Source organism: Malus domestica, chromosome 07 (assembly GCF_042453785.1).
Source record: "Malus domestica chromosome 07, GDT2T_hap1".
In the NCBI taxonomy this organism is placed as follows: domain Eukaryota; kingdom Viridiplantae; phylum Streptophyta; class Magnoliopsida; order Rosales; family Rosaceae; genus Malus; species Malus domestica.
Window position 1 is genome coordinate 33,864,501 of NC_091667.1, and position 22,035 is coordinate 33,886,535.

Below are 22,035 nucleotides of genomic sequence, written 5' to 3' on the forward strand. Positions count from 1 at the left end.
AGACAACACATTAAACCAAGAAGCTGATAGAAGCAAGCTAGCTGATTTGTTTGATGTTAAGATATCGGGAGGGACACGTATTGTTTTAGTACTATGTAAAAATTGTAACATTGTTATGAAGAAACAAGATCTGCTTTATAACCAGTTGTACGTAATGAGAGAGATAGATAACTGCTGAAGCCTGAATCCCTCGTTATTAAGGCAAGTCATTAAATTGTAGTAGCTAAGGGGCCAGGGCATTTAATCAATTGTACAACATTTTAAATACAGTACAGTTAAAAGATATGTCAATGGTCAGAAACTTCAACTGCCAGCAGTAGACATTGAAAGGTGATTGTGGTCCAAAAATGAAAAGACTGGGATCCTGGATTGGTAATATTTGGTTTTCAGTGAAAAAAACAGAGTACGAACGTGAAATGCACATTCAGAGCTAGAAACAAAATGCCTGCACAATGAAGAATCTGAAAAGAAAAAAAACAAAACTGTCCTCCGAATGAAGATCAGAAAAACAACTTTTGATGGAAGTAGCTTATGCTTGCTTCCACAGGGACACCGATTTTCGTGTGCCACGAGAAGTGGAAAACTTTGAAACAATAGGTACATAACATGTTTCTCCTGCCTTGAGAGACATCAAAATCCATATCTACGCGTATGGTTTCTTATGGGTGGCTTGTCGTGCCGTTAGGGTAATGCGTTGTATGTTCGAGTCGTGGTGCCGGTAGGGTAATGCATTGCCGTGCCGGAAGGAGAGTCTTTCCTCAGAAGGACAAGGTGCTCGAGTGACAACCAGCAATCTTTGATTGAATAATCAGTGTCATTGTAGTCTTGGATTGTTTACAATGATGTAGCATTGTGAAGGGACTACCCATGTGAGAGATGTTCTGAATTTCTAGCATTTTTGTTCTGAATGAACTTGATATGAAGTGAAATGTGGGCAGCCCAATTCCTCCGGGCCACAAGCTATTTTGCCAAATGACTCGAACCCTAAAGACATGCTTATCTCTCGAGAAGATATTCGACAGAGTTATCTGATTAGAAATGCTCTCAAACAAAGTGAGACCGCAAGAGGGCAGATGAACCAAAACATAAGGAGTTTCAATTCTTTTGAAAGAGATGACGGCTTGGAGCAACCCCACAGTATCTCCCTAACAAAAGTATTAGGGCAGAATACTAATTTCGTACGTACGAATCATCTACATATAATTCCTTAACCGCGCAAAGGACTCACAGAAGTCGAAGATGGATGATTTATTACACCACAACTTAAGCACCCACGAAAATCTGATTATAACAGGAGTATCCTAGGCTATGAAAACAGTAACTCATGTTTGCACAAGATTCACCAAATATGCAGCAGCCAAACCCCAACTTCGATAGTACCTAAATGGTTTTGGGATTTGCAATTACTCTTGCTTAGCTTCAGCACTGGATGACGTTTCCTCGGATTTAGCAGCTGGACTATCGGATGGAATATCTTCAGCAGGCTTAGTAGCTTCTTGATCAGCGGCTATAGCGGTTTCACTAGTGGATTCTCCTTCAGTTCCCGGAGCTGTGCTCTTAATAGATCCAACCTTGACATACTTGCTCATGAACTTGTATTCCCAATCCTGCAAGGCCTCGAGTTCAAATGGACCAAGACCCGAGATATCACCATTCAGATCTTTCTCTTCAAAAGACATTTTAGCAAGAGCTCGGCTAGCATCTTTGCCTGCGAACAGAGCATACGGCCCACCAGGTCCATAAAACATCCTGCAATGACGATTCAAAAGTATATAAATTTGGATCCGTAAAGAGAAGACAACATTAGACAAAGTACTCGTCGTTATGGAACTATTTGTTTCACATCACTTATAATAAATGACATGGATGATTAAGCAAGAGCTAAAAAAGTGTATTCTACATTCATACAACACATTCATACAAAGCCATCTAATCTCACTCAACAAGTTGTTCTCAGACGAAACACCTGTAACCCTCAAGAGGAACTTCGTTATAAACTATGAAATAGCCGTACAAAAACCATTCCCAAAGAAAAGACTAAATGAAAGCATGCACAGAAGAGCTGGAAAATGTAAAAACTTTGGGTAACAAACAGTTCCAAACACTTCTAATTTGCGACGACAGAACCCTTCAATGAAGGGCCTTCATCCCTTCATTTGATATTACTTAAGCCAACACTCCCCGAAAATACACGATGAGCTTGGAAGATATTACTTTTGATCAAACCCATTGTAAAAATCACATTGTTAATACTACATTAAGATCAGCCAACATAAAACTTCAAAATTCCATGATCTTAAAAGCTGGAATTATATAATTACAAACACAATATTCCAGATGTCCAAAGGTTTAACTTTTAAGTGAACCCAATGCCAATGGATTACAAATCCAAAAAACATCGAAAATTAAGCCGGAAATTTCACAAACCCAGAAGCTAAAATTACAACATAACAAGATAATCAGTAGCTAATGAGTTAAAAACAACATACAATTAACAATCCAGAAGCTAAATTAGCATAAATTCATACACTTCGAAGCTAAAACACCCGTTGACCACAAAATTACATGAAAAGATATAACCTTTAAGCATAAATATCAAAACCCCAGAAACCAGAAACTAAAACCCAAAATTAAAATTAAAATTAAAATTAAATTAATAAAAAAGAAAAAGAAATATCCAATTGGCACCTGCCCTGTGACACGTCATAGATCTGACCCTTGACAGCCATGAGCAAAGGCTTCTTGGGATCGGTGCCATCGTACTGCGTCAATTCGTCTTCGGTGATCTCGCCAAGCTGGACAGGAGGCGGGAGAGGCTGCATCTCCTCCATGTCCCTGTCCAGCTGACGGTGGTCCTGGGACGACCCGAACAGCCCCGACGCCACGTGGTAGACGGCCACGAGGAGAGCTAGCACAGTGAAGAAGGTCGTCGGAGAGAGGCCGGTGTAGGCCACGATCGCCTCTTTCAGTGTTTCCCACAGTTGCAGAGCCATTTTTGGGATTTTAGAGAGAGAAAGTGGGATGGGGGAGAGATAATGAAAAGGCGATGAGATTTTTATCAACTCGGAGTTAAAAAAAAGGTTGGGGTCGGCTAAGTAACGTTAATTTGGGTTTTGTTTTGTCTTAATTGGTCCCCCTAGTTGTTTTGTTTAGTCTTAATTGGTCCCCCTAGTCCCACAACCACTCCCACCAACTTAACTTCTTTTTTTTTTTTTTTTTTTTTTTTTTTGAGAAGGTTCTTTTCTTTTTCTTTTTTTTTTTTCTGTTTTTTTTTCTTTTTTGAATTTTAATTTGTTGTTGACCTTACTTCTAATTTACCTCTCTCAAGTATACTCTTAAGAATAGTTAATTACACTTTGCCCTCTGAAATTTGTGGCATGTAAATATTTGGTCTATGGGTTAAGAAATTTGCAAAAGCAGCTTTAATAATCAGAAATTGTTACATTATTATTATTATGGTGTAAAGATGAAAATATTATACGGACACACGCTTTTGACGCACTTTTGACACACGTTTTGTGACTCATTTCATTGAGGCACATTTTGACTCACTCTAATCGTCTATTATGAGGCTTAACCCATTCATCACCTCTTAGTGTAGACAATATCGTTTGTTAAAAAAATATTAAAAACAAAAATAGAGAATATGGACCAAATTTAATGTATAGCCGCAGCCTGCAGCCTAACACGTGAAAATTGAAAGAATCAACCAAGTTTGGTTTGTTATACCAGAACAAGACTCGACATTATTATATTTTTGTATATCGCATATAATCCTTCTTCTTTGATTAATCAAACTGCTAGTGATTTCACCTCATCTTCTTTCCACAACCCTTCTTCGTATCTATACCACCTCACGATCCCTTCGTCGTTTCTGTTCCTCATGCACATGACGCACGACGAGTCGTCGTCCTGCATGTGCATGCATGTTATAAATCTTCGTAACCTCGAAGCCTTGTGAACAACGGATCGATCAAGCTCTTTAACAATTACAACATCCTGACCGAGCTGAGGGATTTCAGCCAAAACAAGGCAATGCGATACATTGAGAACTTGCAGGTTCTGCAGACCGTCTAGCATCGTGGTTAAAGCGTCCTTCACGAACATTGAGCATCGAAGGCTTAAAACCTTGAGGTTTGGAAGATATTTAACTAGTTCTAAAGCAAAGTTACAAGTAGGATTCGTGGCGCCTATCAATTTTAGCTCGCTGAAATATTTGCAGTTGTTTGAAATCGCCTTCAAGAGGACGAGAAATTCGGTCCATTCTATGTTCCCTATTGTCAGGGATTCAAGGTCTTTCCAACAGCCGATGGCCTTGCGGATACCATCAATCTCTATTTTGTTCCAGGATGGCATGACTAGTCGCTTCAGATTCGGGCACCTGCGATCGATAATCAACACAAAACGTTAGTCTAAGGGGCCGTTTGAGACTACTTCTTCGGAAAGTATTCATAATATAAGCCGTTTTGCTAGAATTAGTTTTGTTAGAAACACCGTGAAGTTAGGCATGTGCTTCTCTAAAAAGTAGTTTTTGTCAATGGTCGCGATCAAAAAATTGTTTCTTAGAAGAAAGTCTCGAACAAGTTTCAAATACTTAACGTACCTTTCAGCGGTGTAGATGAAGAGATCATTGGGAACATATAACTGGAGATTAAAAATCAACGTGGTTATGTTCCTGTGGCTGAGACTCAGAGAAATCTTCAAAGCGCGACTCAGTGCCATCTCGGACCGGCTGCAAACATAAACATAAGGTTTATCTGGGGTTTTGATGAAATGTGATTTCATCGTCGACAAATCAAGCGTGTTCCAAAGCCGAGGATCACACAGAGTCGAACGCCACTTCTTGCAAACGGCACTACAGTTAACCTTTCCGATGGCGGAAGATGAATCATCAGATTCAGAGGTGTCGTCGAAGCAGTCTAAAATCTTCCACAATATGTCAGCATTCAGGTCTTCCCATCTTCCCAAAGTCATACGCGAGTTATCGCATGACATTGTTTCTCGACTTCTTTTTTTTTTCGTTTCTTGATCTTCCATTCAAGCTTTAGTCTTATAATTTAATTTTTAATTAATCAGACGGTTAAGTTGTTAATCTGTGTGTTACCGATATTGTGGGAGCCAGGAAGTTCTTAATGCTGGAGTTGTATACGGTCAATTTGTTGGTGGGGGTTAAGATACTTAAGATGTATATTATATATATATATATATATATATATATATATATATATATTGAACAGAAGCCTAATTCCAATTCCAACGGGAGTAGGAATATGCTTTCCTGTAACGATATGTAATTACCAGACCTAACAGAATAGTAAACATAATAACAATAGAAGTATAGAAATAGCTTAACGCACAAGGAACAATAAGCCCACGACCGATACCCGTCATAAACTATAGGCTCGAGACTTTTTTTTTTTTTTTCGAGCGATATTCTAATATAATCCAAATTATGAAAGGAGGGGATTCGATCTTTGGTGCAGAGAAGGCAGCATAGTGGTTGAGCCAACTTGCTCAAAGACTTTTGAGTAAGGAAAGAAAAGTAATCACATTATGTACAGTATTAACACATATTACTCAGAAGAAGAAAAAGCACACACTTCAAGTGGTAGTCTTATGTGTCGATGGAGAGGAGACGGAGTTTTAATCGTTGACGAGGAAATACAGCCATCAAGGGGGTAAGACGATTACAAAAGCGAGCTATAGTTTCTAACCCACACTAAAAGTTTTAGTCTCATTCTCTTGCTGTAATCAACAAGCTAGGGAGCTCATCTCATCTTCTTTCCATAGCCCTTCTTCGTACTTATACCACCTCACGAGTCCCTCGTCGTTTTTGGTTCTTTGGTGGCTGGGTTCGGTTGGCAAACCGTGTCAAATTCCTTGTGCCACCTGCCAGCCACATATACAGAATTACCGAAAATTAGTTACCGCTAGCCAACCATCTTCTTACCGTTGCCAAAAATCGGTTCAGCCAAAATTATTGGCTGGTTCGGTTGGTAAATGACACAACCGGTGATTTGCATTGCACTGCATTATTGGTCCCTGGACCTGAGGAAATATATGCGTACATCTTCTAACTCCAAATAAGGAGATACAACAGGAAAAAAAAATCATTTAAAAATAATATTGGAATGCAACGGTACTATGAATATGTGAGATCTACATAAAGCATTGCAGTACAATAAATCCCAAAGAAAAGGGTTCCACAAATGTTTACCTAAATTTGAAAGTTGATGAAGAAGAAGAAGATTTCTGGCAAAGATAGTAGTTGGCCGGATGACAGGGATGTGTGCATTGAAGAGAAGAAGAAAATTGAGAGAAAGCTGCTAGAAGTTGTGCATATATTTTTTACCCTAAAACTAAGGAGTCATTTATTTTCTAAATCCTAAAACTTAGGAGTGAAGCATGTAAAAAATACCTAAAATATCTAAATAGAAAAAGAAAAATGAAAAAAATATATATAGGTAGGTATAGCATACTGCGGGCATAAAATCAATTACCAAATCCATGCCATTAATTGTCGGTTTGGTAAAATGGCAACCGATTATGAAAAAAATACCAAAACTATACCTTACCATTATGAGCCAACCGATATGGTTCGGTCCGTAAATTGGTTTATGGCAAAATTTCCCACCCCTGCAAGTGTCCTGCATGCATGTTAAAAATCTTCGCAACCGAGAGGCATCTCGAGAATAAGCGGATAAGTTCTCTAACAAGTCTCCTAGTTGCAGTAGGCGGAGGGGTTTCGATTAGAAGGCAATGTGAGATGTTGATAACTTCTAGGTGTTTTAGGCCATCCAAGATCGTGATCAAATCATCCTCTAAGAGCATCGAGCAACGGAGGCTTAACACCTTCAGTTTTGGAAGATATGCAACTACTGTTGAAGCAAACAAACTATCACAAGGACCCATGATCTTCAGTTCACTAAAATTTTTGCAGTTCCCTTCAATCTCTTCCAAGAGGTACAGGGGATTCGCCATGCTTGGCATTGTTAGCGATTCAAGCTCTTTCCAGCAGTGAATGGCCTTGCAGATTCCGGTCTTTTTTATTCTGTTCCAAGCCGGCATAACCAGTCGCTTCAGCTATGGGCACCTGTGATTAAGTGAAACAACCTCATATTTTGCATATCCCAACTTTAAAATGCCTGGAGAAACAACCTCATATTTTGCATACCCTAACTTTATACGAGAAAAACGACATTACTTCCATAGCAATGGAATCTAAACGCAGATATGCAAACATTAACCGAAGGTAGGATTAAAGTTTTAAACTACAATCATAATTGGCAAAAGTAAAACAAATATTGAGATGAGAGTTTAATGAGTTACCTTTCAGCAGTATACATCACCCGATCATCGCTCACAAATAAGTTGAAATGGAAAACCAAAGCCCTTATGTTTCCCCGGCTGAGACTCAAGGAAGTCTTCAAAATACGAGTCAATGTCTTCTTGGACCGGCCATCATCATAACATAAGGCTCCAATGGTATTTTGATGAAATTCGACTTCAACGTCGACAAATCAAGTTGTTTCCACAGCAGGGGATCACAGCAAGCCAAGCACCATGCCCGATAACTCAAAAATGTCGAAAGACTGAAAAATCTTCACTAGTATGTCAGTATCCAGGTCCTCCCATTTTCTCACAGGGAAGCCACCGTCGTCCATTTCACCAGCTTTCCAACCACCTCCAGACAACCTTACTCCATCTCAATTTCTACATAAACAAGTAAACCAAATTATCAATACTCAAAATCTACAGTTCACTAAAACAAACTGCAATTCGACATTTACAATTCAAGGCCTACGAGTTCTAAAGAAAATAACGGGCGAGTTAAACGATCGCCTTGAGGAATTGTATTGAAGTCTCACGGTCACAGATGCAAAGTTAGACATCGATAAATGTCGAATCAGCAAACTCTTGAAACAGCAGAAGCTAATTTGGGGAAAGCTAAAGGCAAGAGACAAACAATTGAGGCAAATTTAGCTCTCAGACGAGCTAAGACACGAGTAGAGGCTATCAATGGATTTTAGATTTTTGTCATTTTTAGTCTGATTCTTATTTATGACATAAGATTCGGTTCAAGTGTTTTTTTGCTTTTTTTTTTTTCTCCTTTTTCGGGTCTGATTTGGGATCTTTGTATTTTTCTGCCAAATTTCATCCGTACATCCAAAATTAATGGATTAAACAAATATCACTTTCTATTATATATTCATAATAACTTCCCCCAATTTCTGGTCAATTACAAAAGACGAAAGCTGGAGATCTCGGGGAATACAAAGTTCTTCACTCAAAAAAATACATCCGCAGAACTGATGAGATTCGTCCTTCTAAATCCGTCCCCTTCGCTTGCTGTTGCTGTATGCATGACAGATCACTTCCGGTAAGGGCCATCTATCTGGGAAATAAAAGAGCATGAACGAAAATATCAGTAGTTCATGGTGCATTGTCATATAAACTAGCATATCAAAGCTGAGAAATTTCATCTTTACCTGCTTACTAATTCTCTTGCAATACTTCTTGTGTGATTCAAGTTCTCAACGCTTTTTATGGGGTCGCTGTCATCAAGTAATGTGGTTTTCAAATTCTTAAAGAATTTCTCGTACAGGGCACCATCTATGTCCCCTAAAATCGAGCTCCATCCCACACGAAGGCACTCGGGAGATTCCAGCATCACATCTTGCTCTTCCTGCTTTTGTTCTGTTGGCAGTGATTTTAGCAACCACTTTTTGTCATCCTTATTTCTTGTTCGGCTGCTTACTACTGCCTCCAACCTAGCAGCCATGACAGTCGCTCGTCTGATGCATGAGGAAGGTAGCTACAAAACATGGAATTCCCAACTTATATTACACTACAAAGTCATTGCGTTCCTATCAAAGGGAAAGGGAGAAATGTTTAAGATAGTGGGGAAAGAGGGCAAAGAGACAGGAATTACCTGTGCAAGCTCTGCAACCTTAAATCCGAAACTCCTCTCTGAAACACCAGGCACAAGCTTATATAAGTAAGTGACATCTTGATTTTCGGATTGAATGCCTGTCGAACCCATATCTCTATTTGACGTCAGATAAGAAACATGGTACGCCTCCACTAAGCCTGGGAATTCAGTTCTGATATGAGCAATTTTTGGGTAGTGCGTGACAAATAGGACCATGCATCTTTTCTGCTGTAGTAGATGATTTAATGTAGCATAAGCAATAGCCACACCATCGTGTGTGCTCGTGCCTCTCCCAAGCTCATCAATGATAACCAATGAGCGTGATGTACAATTGTGAAGTATATGTGAAGCCTCGCTCAGTTCTTCAAGAAAGGTGCTTCTCCCTTGGTGAATACTGTCAGAAGCACCCATTCGAGTGAAAATGCTGTCCAGCACATGCAGTTTTGCCGATGATGCTGGAACAAAGGAACCAACCTAAAAGAATCAGAAGTTTAGAACACACTTTATAATGCAACAGCTGAAAGAGATTCACTTGCTAAGGAGAACTGAAAGGGACTAGAGCAACTTGGTGAACATAACCAATTCCCTTGTATCGACCAAAGCATATACAGTTAAATTAGTCGGAACAATGATTTTACCTGAGCCATAAATTAGTCGGAACAATGATTTTACCTGAGCCATGATAGCAATGAGAGCAACTTGGCGAATGTAGCAACTCTTTCCACCCATATTGGGTCCAGTAATAATCTGACAATACTCCCCATCTGCCTCCAAATCTGTATCATTGGGAACAAAATTGTCTTGTAATATAGTCTCCAAAACCTGGTGAGAAATTACAGCTATTAAAGAGAATCCCACAACTCATGAAATATAGCCCCTTTAGTAGAAGAGCTGCTATACAATTTGAAATTAGCCATAAGACAGTGGATGAAACAATTTTATTTAAACGGCAGAGCCCTTCAATTTTAATAAATCTGATTTCTTCGGAACTTAGGCAAACCCAAGTCTCAGCCTAATCAGCGGAAGAAAGTGGTTCTTCCAATAGAGAGGTGAGACCTAACGATGTGTTGGCATGCGTGGTATATGAGCTGTAAAGTTAACTTCTAGGATTAGGAAAAATTTTAATTAGATTTTCCTATATTGACTTACTTTCCTTTTCATACATACCCTGTACAATTATAAATAACTCGGGAAATGGGAGGAGTAAATCACAAGAAAATTCTACCCTATTCTCTGTTTTAGCATTTTCTTAACATCAATCAAACATTAAAGAACATTTACAACTTTTTTGAAAAAGAAACGTTAAGATTGCTTACATATGGTATCATACGGTATGATATAGAAGAGATTAACCCAATATGCAAATTTGAAGCAACCAATAATATCAATACCACTTTGAGCATTCATAATAACAATTATAAAGTGTTCTTAAACCTAATAAGAGTTATATATGTACCGGATGACGACCAGAGGAGATGTGTATCTGGACCGGTTCATCATCATATACAAACATTGGACGAACATAGTTCTGCACCAATTAAGTTGACAGGATCATTTTTATAAGAGAACATAAGATCCAAATAAGTTATGTATTATAACAAGAAATTCTAATTAAACCTTCAGTGGATACCTTATTTCTTGAAAGGACAGCAAGTGAATGAAGACAGTCTAAACTGGCTAGTGCTTGAACAGCAGCTTGGAACTCAGCATAATATTTACCAAAACCACTTAGAAAGCTATCCCAAGCAGCACGACAAACAACAGTGAGTTGCTCACTTGCAAGAGCTAGATGGTCTAAAGCAGTCAGGACTTCAGGTGGGTGATACCGGACTGTCTTTTTGGTACTATTAATCTTAACCCAATTTGAGGGCACCTTTACATCTAAGGTCAACTGCAGGTAATCAAACATTAAATTTGATATCCAGCATGTATAACTTGCACCAGCAGTGTCTATATACATAAGAATATTCCCAAATGAACTTTAACTCAGTACCTCTATCAAGTGTGTTGTTCCAGACACGCTAAGGAATTCCAACTTGCGCATTCCAAGCTGTTTCCGGTACAAACTGATGAGAGAATCCAATTTCTCATTTGCCAATTGAACCTCCTTCCTTGCTTTAGCAACCTAATTAATTTTGACAATGTAGGATGAGAATAAATAAGAAGGCAGCATAAAGTACCCAAAAAATATAAGTGATTCAGTATGCGAAACTCATAGTACAAACCTCAGGAAATTGGCCATCAGAGATGATTAGGTTTAGTAGATCCTGTTTGTCAGCTGCTTCCTTGTTGAGGGCAGACAACAATTTTGCAGCTTTTCCAACTACAGTGGACGACGAAGCAGTCAATATCAACTTCCTCAACAACTCAGAGCGTACACTTTTTCCCCTCGTATTTCCTTTGCTTCCCTCTTCTTTAATTTGAAGTTGTTGAAGTTGTTTTCCAGCATATAAAATAGCTTGAATAACTGCAATGAACTGAACAGACCCCTTGATGAGAAACTGAACAAGATAGGTAAGGCAAAATACATAGTCGCACCAAGCACTAAGCACCAAATGCAACCAAATTTGTTCCAGACAATAACAAATTAATGATTTACAAAACATACAGCCATTCAAAATAGTAGGTTGGAGGAGAAGTCGGCATCACCTCAGGTGGAGTGGCAGTCCGATGAAAGATTCTTGTTATCCCACGTTGAATATCAGGCGACCGTCCCAAAGTCGTCAGAACTGAAGAAAGTATATAAGTCAGCTCTGGGTTCACATTTGTTGCAAACGAATCTTCCACATCTAGCTGTTCAATATTGTGAGGAGATATAGAAGACCCCATAGATTCTGCAATCTCAGAAACAGCATCTAGACGAGCAGAAATCATGGTTCGATCACATAAAGGGTGAGATACCTGTACCATTCAAGGGAACTATTAGCTACTGGAAAATGAAGAAATTACATCTCAAGAGAAAAGACAAGAGTTTACATGCAGCTCATACCCAGTGTCTAAGAAGCCTTGAACCAAATATGGTAAGAGTATGATTCATAGACTGCAGCAAGGAGCCAGACTCGGATCCATCAGCATTGTTCTTCAATACCTGAAGACATTGGAGTGTTTACCTAGAGTCAAAACTTGGGTATAAACGAGAAAGTTTTAAAAGGTGACTGTTGTAGATATCAGCATATAGGACAGGCATAATATCTATCATGAATCCATGATTACAGTATTAATATTATTCAAGAGTAAGGTAACTGTTAGGTTGATATTTGACGTATATTTTGTACCTCCTTTAACTATTAAATTAGCCTTGGTTTTATATAAAATAGGTGGATTTGACGTGTTTGTGAATTTTGTAGAAATCATAGTTCAGAGATAAATGTACATTTTCGAGAAGAATTACAAGGAAAGCACGAAGGAAGAGCGAAGTAGGTTGCTGCTATGCGTGATTTGAGATGGGCTGGAGTCCGGAAGATGGACCCGTGAAAATTTTGATGATTTGGGCTCTTATATATGTCCAACCTCATTAGTGGGATTTTCTTAATTTCAAATGGACCGTTGCTTTAAGTTCCTACAAGGATTTGATTTCCTTATTGCATGTTATAATCGTTGAGAAGTTTCACTATACCAACCAAGTATGCAGCATTTAATACTTTCCCTGCCGACACTAAGTCATCATGGTACAAGCAATCTTCCCCCTTTGCACAAATTTTGATCAATCATAGATATGTCATATGACCACTAAATACTAGTGGAAAATGAACACACAACACAGAATCACCAATTCCGACACAGAAATGTTGGTTATGGCAATAGAGCCTGAAAACCTGAACCAACTATCCAAAGCTAGGTATAAGTATTGAAGTAAATTGCATCACTTTTTAAGAAAATGCATTCTTGTCAGCTATTCTAATATCAACCCTAGAATTGAGTGGAAATATAAGGGCCGTGGGGATTAATTCCTTAAAGCAAATTTCTTTGAGCACAACCCAAAAACAGAGTCAGATACCTCCAATTGCTGAAGTGCATTGGCCGAGAGAGTCATCTCCATGCTGCTTGAGAGGGGCCTAAAAGAAGCTCCTAGGCGCAGGATCCTTTGCAAACCAAATTGTTTCAGATGATAAATAGTCAGGGCCAATGCTTGGACTGCCATATTTGGCATGTTCATGAATCCCTTTAGAACAAAATGAAAAGAAAATAGAGTTAAAACAAAAAATGAATGACAAGAAACAAAAATTTGGGTCTTAATGACGATAAAATATCACAAATATCGTACCTCAATTCCCAAGTGCTTATTACTCTGTTCTTTCACATCTGTATTTACCTTTGAATGATCTGTTAAATCACCACCCTCCATGTTTTCATATAAAGACATTACTTCAGCGAAAGCACCACTGTCCTTGAAGCAATCTCGTGAGACACGCTCCACGCGGACATTTGAAGCCGGTCCAGAAAAAGCAAGTAACATCTAGTGACAAGAATCAAGCAGTAACATCAGCCGAACTTCGTAATGCAAGCTGGAAACTTCCTTCAAATGCTTGAAATCTTGGATTACCATTCTAAATTCGAAGGTTTTCACCTACCTCTAACTTGATTGGGATGATCATGCTTCCAAGTTACAAACTTCCATCATTTTTCAGGAACTAAATAACTTAATTCTCTAACAAGAATCGTAATATTCAAAAACACCTACATGGAAAATACCTTATCTGTTTGTTTGGAGAGTGGCTCCCCAAGAAGCAACTCAGCAGGTGACAAGCTCAAAACCACAGCCTCAAGCCCACTCCTCATAAAATTATCATCAAACTCTCCATAGACAACGTCGCCCGTCGAAACCTCCACTGCCACAATTCCAATTTTCACTTCCACACCGCTCTCAACTCCACCATCCACATTTTCCACTGAAACGCTCTTGTCCACAACACAAGCCAAATAATTACTATCCCCACCACAGCCCTCCTCTTTTCCCCCCACATCCTCCGCCGCCTCCAGAGTCGCCTTCGTGTACAATGCCGACAATCCACGGTCAAATGGACCGGCTCGGTTCGACCCATGTGCCTTAATGGCGGCGGTTTCGGTCTGCTTCACCACGCCGACCTTATACCCGGCACCCACCAGCCTCCTGACGTGGACATTCAACCGGAAGGTTGGGACACTTGCGGTCAAGAAATTGTGATCCATGTGGGCATAAATCCCCAAAACCCTCGCAGCAATTTCGGCGTCTTCGCCGAAAAACCGGTACTTGTAACCGACTTCCACCATCAGAAGAACATCCGGGTGGCGCTTCTTCAATTCCACCACCTGCTGCTCCAAAGGCGTGAACTTGGCGGGTTGGTTGGAGGAAGGGGGAGGTTCTGGAACGTCGGAGGCGGGTTCTAGAAGCTTCTGGAGGAATTTTTGGTGGAGGGAGGGATTGGCTGCGGCGGGTATGGGGTTGTGGGTGTGAGGAGAGAGTTTGGGGAGTTTGGCTGGTTTGGGAGAGGAAGAGACGGCGAGGTGGGAGGAGATGAGGGCGCGTTTGGCGGGAGAGAAGGCGACTGTGGCTGTGATTTTGGGAGGTGGGGTGGGTGGGTCTTTAGGGTTTGACGGCGGCGATGAGGGAGGAAATGAGGAGGAGGAAGGAGATGAGGGGTCTGGGGTTTTGGGTTTGGGAGCGAAGAAGCGGGAAATAACTTGCTGCTTTTGCTTTCCCATGGCGGAGGAAGTGGAATCGCTGCGGTGGTTTGGGACTGAGGAGTGTGAGGGAGGAGGTCTGCTGTATAAACGGGTGGTTTGATTTGGCGCGCTCAGCTCACTCGGGTCGTATTAGATTGTCACACGGCATGTCGTTTATTCACCCACACCATTTTCAATAGCACGCATGTTGCTACCAAGTATTAAATAGTGACTTTGTCTTTTCAATTCTGATTAATTGTTTTGGGAGAAAAAAAGTAGCGCGAAAATCATTCAGCTCCTTAGGTTAATTGTCGTGAAGATTTTCATTGACAAACATATCAATAATATATCAATTTTATGTGGTCGAAACATTTGTGGTATCAATAATATGAATCATACATAGATAGTGATAATGTGTTGATATTAAATAGTTAGATAAATAATTGTTAAATTATGGATTCAGTCTTTTTCGTAATATTTAATGTGTGATGCATTTTTCAAAGCTACTTTTGATATTAAAATCAATTAAGATCTCTCTCTCTCCCTCTCACACGTAGTTTCATAGTTGTGTTATGAGCTCAAGAGAGGTTGAGAAAGCATGGCAAAGGCACGAGGGGAAGAAAGGAAGGGGATGATAAAAGGCTTTGCTTAAACCACGTAATGCCCGCCGGGGGGGGGGGGGGGGACAAAGTGACTGTGTGTCCACGGTATGTCCCATACATAAAATTGAGGCACAAAAATGACCAACGATCCTTCCACAGTCCAAAGACCATCTGGCCTCTTCCTTCTCTTCTGCACCTTTCCCATGAATCTTATTTTATATTTTCTTTCATATGCATTAAATATAAGGAAAACTAATGAAAAGGGCTTGAAAACTTTGAGTTTTAATGATAAGGACAAAATAAAGGGTAAAGTGAATAGTACCATGATTGACTTTTTAGTGTAAAAATGTGGTTTTTCGTTAAAGTGAACAGTACCGGGTGCTTTTCGTTAAAGTTCCCATTAAATATACACCCCTACTCCTACTGTTTATCTCTCATAAAATTGATAAAAATTAATTCATAGAACAGTATAAGTCTAAATCAAATTGTTGGTTTCTATTTTAGACTTATGCGCAAATCCGAGAGTAATGGTGGTATATAATTTATACATTTGATTCCACTTAATAAAATAAAAATTGATTGTAACATTTTTGTTATTTTATGTTTTAGAATTGAGATTTTGAAATTCCATAAAACCCCATTTCTTTTGGTTGCATACGTACATACATGAATTACCTGTAATTTGAGCCAAAAGAACCCTAAAATGCCAAAGGTAAATCCTAGTTGTATTTACACATGACTGGTTGATCTAGTTGACATGAAAAATCCCAAAAAAAAGGCAAAGATAAAGCAGTAGATAAATCTATGAATTATTATATATATGCAATGATTTGATGGTGGTTTTAAAATAGGGTGGTCTTGTATAAAATCAATACAAAGTTACCATATTGAAAATAGATCAACAATATTTATGTTAATTATAAATAGGTTAATCATGTATTGTGACATTTAAATACATTTTAAATAAACAAAAATTATAGAATCTACCATTACAATTGGCACCTACTTCAATTGACAGCCCCTTTCTCATATTTTTCATATTTTGGAATGGGTTAATACGGGTCAGATATTGCAACGCAGTGTTAGTTTCATGATTCTATTTTTTACCACTTGGATTCAGACGCTGCATTATAGTGTCAGTTTCCTGGTTTCCTTTCTTTTTCATCACTCACACGCCTTCTATGCTTCATTCTTTGAGTGACTATTTATTTTTCCATTTTCCTTTTTTTTTGTTTTTTTTTTACACATTCTGATTCAGAAACTACAACACAATGTTTGTTTCCTTTTTCTTTTTTTTTTTCTTTTTTACATTTTGATTCAGACATTGCAATGTAATGTATGTTTCCCTTTTTTTTTTAACATTTTGATTCATAAACTACAATGTAGTGTCATTTTCCCTTTTTTTTTTTTTTTTTACATTTTGATTTAGACACTGCAATGCAATGTCCGTTTCCTGGTTCTGTCTTTACATTTCTATTCAAACACTGCATTGCGTGTGTCTGTTTCCTGGTTTTCTTTTTCTTCCCATCATCATTTTCACATTTCATGGAGTCTCTCTCGACCCATAAAATTAATTCTTAAAAAAAAACTACAAATTTCATTGTCGATGCAAATTTCCACCGTCTTCAGTCTTGACGAAAATGTACCTGCAAAACAATCAACACATTTGATCAAAGATCTAAGCTTCACGCGCCCACGAGGTGGGGGGGTTAGGTCAACGGATCTTCGATGCCTAAGTTTGTTTATCGGAGAGAGTAAAGTGTTTAGGGCTTTTTTAGGGTTGTAAAAACTCTGAAAATTTGGTAGAATATGAGGTATTTATAGGGATAGGGATAGGGCCGACCATAGTGTTTAATGGAGAGATATTCTCTAAATATTCCCAAAATATTAAATAGAAAATAATATCTTGAGATAATAGTGTAATTATCCCTAATTGATTTAAATTATGATTACTTACTTGATTGAAATCAATCTTCAATTGAGAATGTATTAAAGATAGAATTTGGGTAATTAATCCTTATCTTTAATTCTTTGCCATAGGCAGGTGAGCTGTGGACAGTCGTATTCAGCTGCTAAGACCTTCAGGGATGTAAGCTGCGTGTGGGAGCATATGAGAAGCATGCCCATTCATTGAGGGCAATCTTGTCATTCTTTAATAAAAGTTCACGTGTCGCCTCTAGAATTTTTGGAATTATTTTTTGCTCCACATTCATATCATAAACCAAAAGGAGATAGTAACCCATCAAATTAATCAAAACGCAAAAAGATTTCAAACCCAAAGGAAGAAAACATCAAAACCGATCAAATTCAACCCTCAATTCATCCGACACAGATCCTCGTCACGCCCTTACCCATTTTGGGCTCAACAAGAAGGCCTTGTTGGTGAAAGATGGCGGCAACAAGGCGTATGTATTGAAATTTTGATTTCAAGGTTTTTTTCTCCTGCAGGTGGTGGTGGTGGTGTGGCGTCGTCGAAGAGTCCCACCAAGAACAAGTTGTTGGATGGGAGTGGGAGAAGGCTGGGAGAGATCGACGTGGAGTCTTGCCTAGGAAAGACGAAAATTGAGAGTGTGTGTGTTAAAAGTAAAAATGAATATGTGGATAGCAACCCCTATACTATACTATAGATACACACACAAATAGATACACACACAACGGTTAGTTGGGAATATAATGGCATTGTAGTAATTTGAGAAGACATGAAGAATTGATTCTACGAAACAAGCTGACATGTTGATAACAAGACGTAGATAGAAAAGTGAAATTATCCACATCCTCTTCACCACTGGTATATGGTTATGGCAGCCAAAAATTAAACATCCCTACCACCACTCCGATTGATAATGAATGGAAAATGAACAACTTCTCCTCAGGATTCCATTTCCCAGCCCAACAAAGAATTTCAGAAGAAGAAAGAGAAAGCACAGAAGAAGATAAGCTACAAGAAGAAGAAGGAAAAGGATCAGAGTTCAACAATTGTGACTGGGATTTCAGTCTCTCAACAGTTGTGTCCTCCACTGCCTGCCGCGGCGCCGCGTCCAACACCCTTGGCGTAATCGAGTTCGACCCATCAAACACCGTCTTAGCCACCGGCGGAATCGCCAGAAAAATAAGAGGTTACAGCTTGAAATCTCTCTTACCCAATTATGATAATCAAATCTGTGGAAGTTCTAGTGATAGTATGGCGGATTTGATAGACCACGTCGATGCATGCGACTACACCATTTGCACTCCCGCCAAGCTCAGCAGCCTCCGCTGGCGCCCCGGATCCGACGGCCGGGTCCTGGCCTCCGGCGACTATGATGGCGTCGTCACGGAATACGACCTCGAAACAAAACTACCCATCTTCGAGCGCGACGAGCACGGCGGGCGCAGGGTCTGGAGCGTGGATTATTCGCATTCCGATCCGGTTCTCGGAGCGTCTGCCTCCGACGACGGGACCCTCCAGCTGTGGGACCCGCGCCACGAGGGCGGCAATTGCGTGGCCAGTGTGCAGCCCAGCGACGCTCGAAATCCGGTCTGTTGCGTGGAGTTTGATCCCTTCGGCGGGGCCCTTCTGGCCGTTGGATGCGCGGACCGGAAGGCCTACGGCTACGATGTTCGGAAAATGGTGAGCCCGGTTTCGGTCTTCGACGGACACAGGAAAACCGTGACGTACGTGCGGTTTCTTAACGGGCGTACGGTGGTAACAGCTGGCACGGACGGGTGTTTGAAGCTGTGGGACACGGAGGATTCGCGGGCGATTCGGACGTACAAGGGGCACGCCAATAGTCGGAGCTTTGTGGGGTTATCGGTGTGGAGAAATGGGGAGCTAATCGGGTGCGGGTCGGAAAATAACCGGGTTTTCGTGTACGATAAGAGGTGGGGCGAGCCCATTTGGGTGCACGGGTTTGGGGAGGTGGGTGCAGGAAGTAGTAATAGCGGTGGGTGCGGTGAGGACTTGGGCGCGTTTGTAAGTAGCGTGTGCTGGCGGCAAGTTGGTGAGGAGCAGTGCACGCTCGTGGCGGGTGGGTCGGATGGGGTTTTGCAGGTTTTTTTGGGAAGGAGGAAGTCCATTCTAGTCGGATAATTATAATTTGTTGAAAATTCAATTAATTTATTATGAGTAATGTTAATGTTATTCGTACTATATTTTTATACTATATTTCTATATCATCTTAGGTAGTATCTGATGTGAACAGCCACATCATTTGAAAAATTTGCAAAACTCAAATAAATGAAGGAGAAAGACTTCTCGTATACCACAATTAGATGATAAATGTAGCATTACTCTTTTGTTATTGTGACGTTTGTACAACAACAACAACAAAGCATTTTCCCACTAAGTGGGGTCGGCTATATGAATTCTAGAACGTCATTGAGCTCAATTATGTGTCATGTCCTCCGTTAGATCCAAGTACTCTGAGTCTTTTCTTAGAGTCTCTTCCAAAGTTTTCCTAGGTCTTCCTCTACCCCTTTGGCCTTGGACCTCTATCCCGTGGTCGCATCTTCTAACCGAAGCGTCAGTAGGTCTTCCTTGCACATGTCCAAACCACCGTAATCGATTTTCTCTCATCTTTCCTTCAATTTCGGGTACTCCTACTTTACCTCGGATATCCTTATTCCTAATCTTATCATTTCTCGTGTGCCCACATATCCAACGAAGCATCCTCATCTCCGCTACACCTATTTTTTGTACGTGTTGATGCTTCACCGCCCAACATTCCGTGCCATACAGCATCGCTGGCCTTATTGTCATCCTATAAAATTTTCCCTTGAGCTTCAGTGACATACGGCGGTCACACAACACACCAGATGCACTCTTCCACTTCATCCATCCAACTTGTATTCTATGGTTGAGGTTGTTGATGCACAAAATCAGCGAAGACTTTGGTACAACAGAAAGTGTCAGGTTTTGTGACCTTCGCTTGGTTGCTTCGGTCACTAGTGAGGATAAGTACGTAAATGAATAGAGACAGAGAAGCAAACACAGGATGTACGTGGTTCACCCAGATTGGCTACGTCTACGGAGTAGAGGAGTTCTCATTAATTGTGAAGGGTTTACACAAATACATAGGTTCAAGCTCTGGTTTAGTGAGTTCTAGTGAATAGTTTAGTACAAAATGACATTAGAGATTATTATGGGAGAATGATCTCTATTTATAGAAGAGAGTTTCTAGTTTTGTTCTAATATTGACACATGTCGTGTTGTGATTGGCTTCTGATGTTGACACGTGTCGTGCTGTGATTGGCTTCTGATGTCGACACGTGTCGCATTGTGATTGGCCTTCTGGTTGAAGGGAAACTCTTCTGGGTCCTTGACGGTATAACGTTGACCGGTGCTCAGTAGTTTCGGGATTAGTCAAGTATGGTACAAACAGTGCTTCCCTAAGTTCCCGAGTGAGGGAAGCTCCTCGGTTGGGGACTTGCAAGATCCAAGCCGCTGAGTAATCACGAAACTTCTAAGTACCGAGGTGTGGTATCGTCTTCACTTGCCTTATCTTTCTCATAGGTAGATGTGGCATCTTCTCTGGAAGTACGTTTCCTCCATCCAGGGGTGGTATCTTTAACCGATGAAGATGCACAAGGTAATGTATCAATTTCACTTGAAGCTTACTTGTAGTTTCGGGCTTGGTCAAGTGCGATACAAACCCTATAGTATGAGTCCCTCAAGTCGCCGAGCTAGGAGATCTGCCGAAAGAGGTGACAGACAAGGTAAGCAGTCAAACTTCCAAGTAAGCAACCCAGGATCAGAGGTTTGACTTCGGCTTCCGGTTGATTGTTCTCCTTCTCCTTGTCTCTCATTCAACTGCCAGGATAAGGAGAAGCAAATGGATAAGAGATGATATGAGATACTTTTGCTTTTGAAGAAGTAACTTTCCACAGGCTTATTCTTGAACTGTGCTGGAGGGTTTTCTGGTGCCCTTCAGAGTATAAGGCCGACTCAAGAATTTGAGGGTCAAAACAAGTCCATCAAATCTAGAGTACGTTCGACCTTGATGATATGAGATACTTTTGCTGTTGATGGAATAATGAATGTGGTATGGAAAGGTGTCGTGCTGTAGTGATCTGTTTCAGCTCACCGTTGAACCTTCTGCTTCAATCTTTTGCATGGCAGAAGTGGTGTGCAACCTTTGCATTTAAATGGTCCTTCAGAACATTCCTTCATAGTGACTCATCCACGCTTGGCAGCTTCAGTGTAAAGAGCCAATATTTGATCAACTGTCATGAGGTATTTACCGGTGGAATTCGTGACCTTGACAGCAGTTGAGGATGAGTACTCGAGAGCAATGCTAAGTAAGCAACCAGGCAAAGGCTCCAGGCAGTCAGTTCCAAATTGGAGGTTTGATTTCAGGTTCCGACTGACTGCTCTCTTTCTCCTTGTCCTGCAGGTGTGGACAAGGACAAAGACAAAGACAGGGAGAAAGCATGATATGGGATACTCTTGCTTTCGACCCTGATGATATGAGATACTCTTGTTCTTGGTGTGGCTTATTTGCTGAGGTATTATCGGGGGGAAATAAAGCTGAGTATTTCGAGAGGTTATGTTGAGGGTGCCTTCTCGAATGCGAGAAAGGGTTGAGCATTTTTGCAGGTTTGCCTGTCCGTTGAGGAGAGAGGTCAATGTATATAGGGATTTCCCAATAACAAGTAGTAATGCTATTCCTTTACCCTTCTTGGTCACAGCAATGTAGTGGGAGCTGCCAGCTTCACGTGTTTTAATTTTGTCAGAGCACTTTGAAAAAGTGGTATGTGGTATCTGGAAAGCTGATGTTACGTGTGAAGATTACAGACAAGCTTTATCTAAGGAAATCTGGCTTTCGAAGTTCTGAGAGTTGTGCCTCTTCGGTTTTCGAACAAGCAATCCCGTCGAGGATC

General features: G+C 40.3%; 4 protein-coding genes and 1 pseudogene across 5 annotated transcripts; 1 reads left to right on the top strand and 4 right to left on the bottom strand.

Annotated features, from left to right (window-relative positions):
• Window positions 1–1,229: 1,229 nt before the first annotated feature.
• Window positions 1,230–3,115, bottom strand: LOC103439740 (membrane steroid-binding protein 1). Its single transcript, XM_008378336.4, has 2 exons — window positions 2,689–3,115; window positions 1,230–1,749 (listed from the first exon to the last, which is right to left on the bottom strand). The coding sequence occupies exons 1-2, from the start codon at window positions 2,991–2,993 to the stop codon at window positions 1,404–1,406; spliced, it is 651 nt and encodes a 216-aa protein (XP_008376558.1). The 5' UTR covers window positions 2,994–3,115; the 3' UTR covers window positions 1,230–1,403.
• Window positions 3,116–3,792: 677 nt separating this feature from the next.
• LOC103440120 (F-box/LRR-repeat protein At3g48880-like) lies at window positions 3,793–4,995 on the bottom strand. Its single transcript, XM_008378792.1, has 2 exons — window positions 4,604–4,995; window positions 3,793–4,381 (listed from the first exon to the last, which is right to left on the bottom strand). Exons 1-2 carry the CDS (start codon window positions 4,993–4,995, stop codon window positions 3,793–3,795), a joined length of 981 nt encoding a protein of 326 aa, XP_008377014.1.
• A 768-nt stretch (window positions 4,996–5,763) lies between these two features.
• On the bottom strand, window positions 5,764–7,751 carry LOC103440121 (F-box/LRR-repeat protein At3g48880-like; annotated as a pseudogene).
• Window positions 7,752–8,172: 421 nt separating this feature from the next.
• Window positions 8,173–14,772, bottom strand: LOC103439741 (DNA mismatch repair protein MSH3). 2 transcript variants are annotated; one of them, XM_008378339.4, is made up of 13 exons: window positions 13,625–14,772; window positions 13,197–13,388; window positions 12,930–13,094; window positions 11,922–12,020; window positions 11,582–11,833; window positions 11,158–11,409; window positions 10,926–11,057; window positions 10,563–10,823; window positions 10,389–10,460; window positions 9,605–9,754; window positions 8,933–9,406; window positions 8,490–8,815; window positions 8,173–8,395 (listed from the first exon to the last, which is right to left on the bottom strand). In XM_008378339.4, exons 1-13 carry the CDS (start codon window positions 14,612–14,614, stop codon window positions 8,392–8,394), a joined length of 3,369 nt encoding a protein of 1,122 aa, XP_008376561.2. In that variant the 5' UTR covers window positions 14,615–14,772; the 3' UTR covers window positions 8,173–8,391. The 2 variants fall into 2 exon arrangements, with proteins under 2 accessions (XP_008376561.2, XP_070681088.1); XM_070824987.1 differs by lacking the exon at window positions 8,173–8,395 and having other exon boundaries at window positions 8,676–8,848; window positions 13,625–14,750.
• Window positions 14,773–17,871: 3,099 nt separating this feature from the next.
• Window positions 17,872–19,416, top strand: LOC103439743 (WD repeat-containing protein RUP2). The gene has a single exon (XM_008378343.4). The coding sequence runs from the start codon at window positions 18,032–18,034 to the stop codon at window positions 19,244–19,246; it is 1,215 nt and encodes a 404-aa protein (XP_008376565.1). The 5' UTR covers window positions 17,872–18,031; the 3' UTR covers window positions 19,247–19,416.
• Window positions 19,417–22,035: the final 2,619 nt, after the last annotated feature.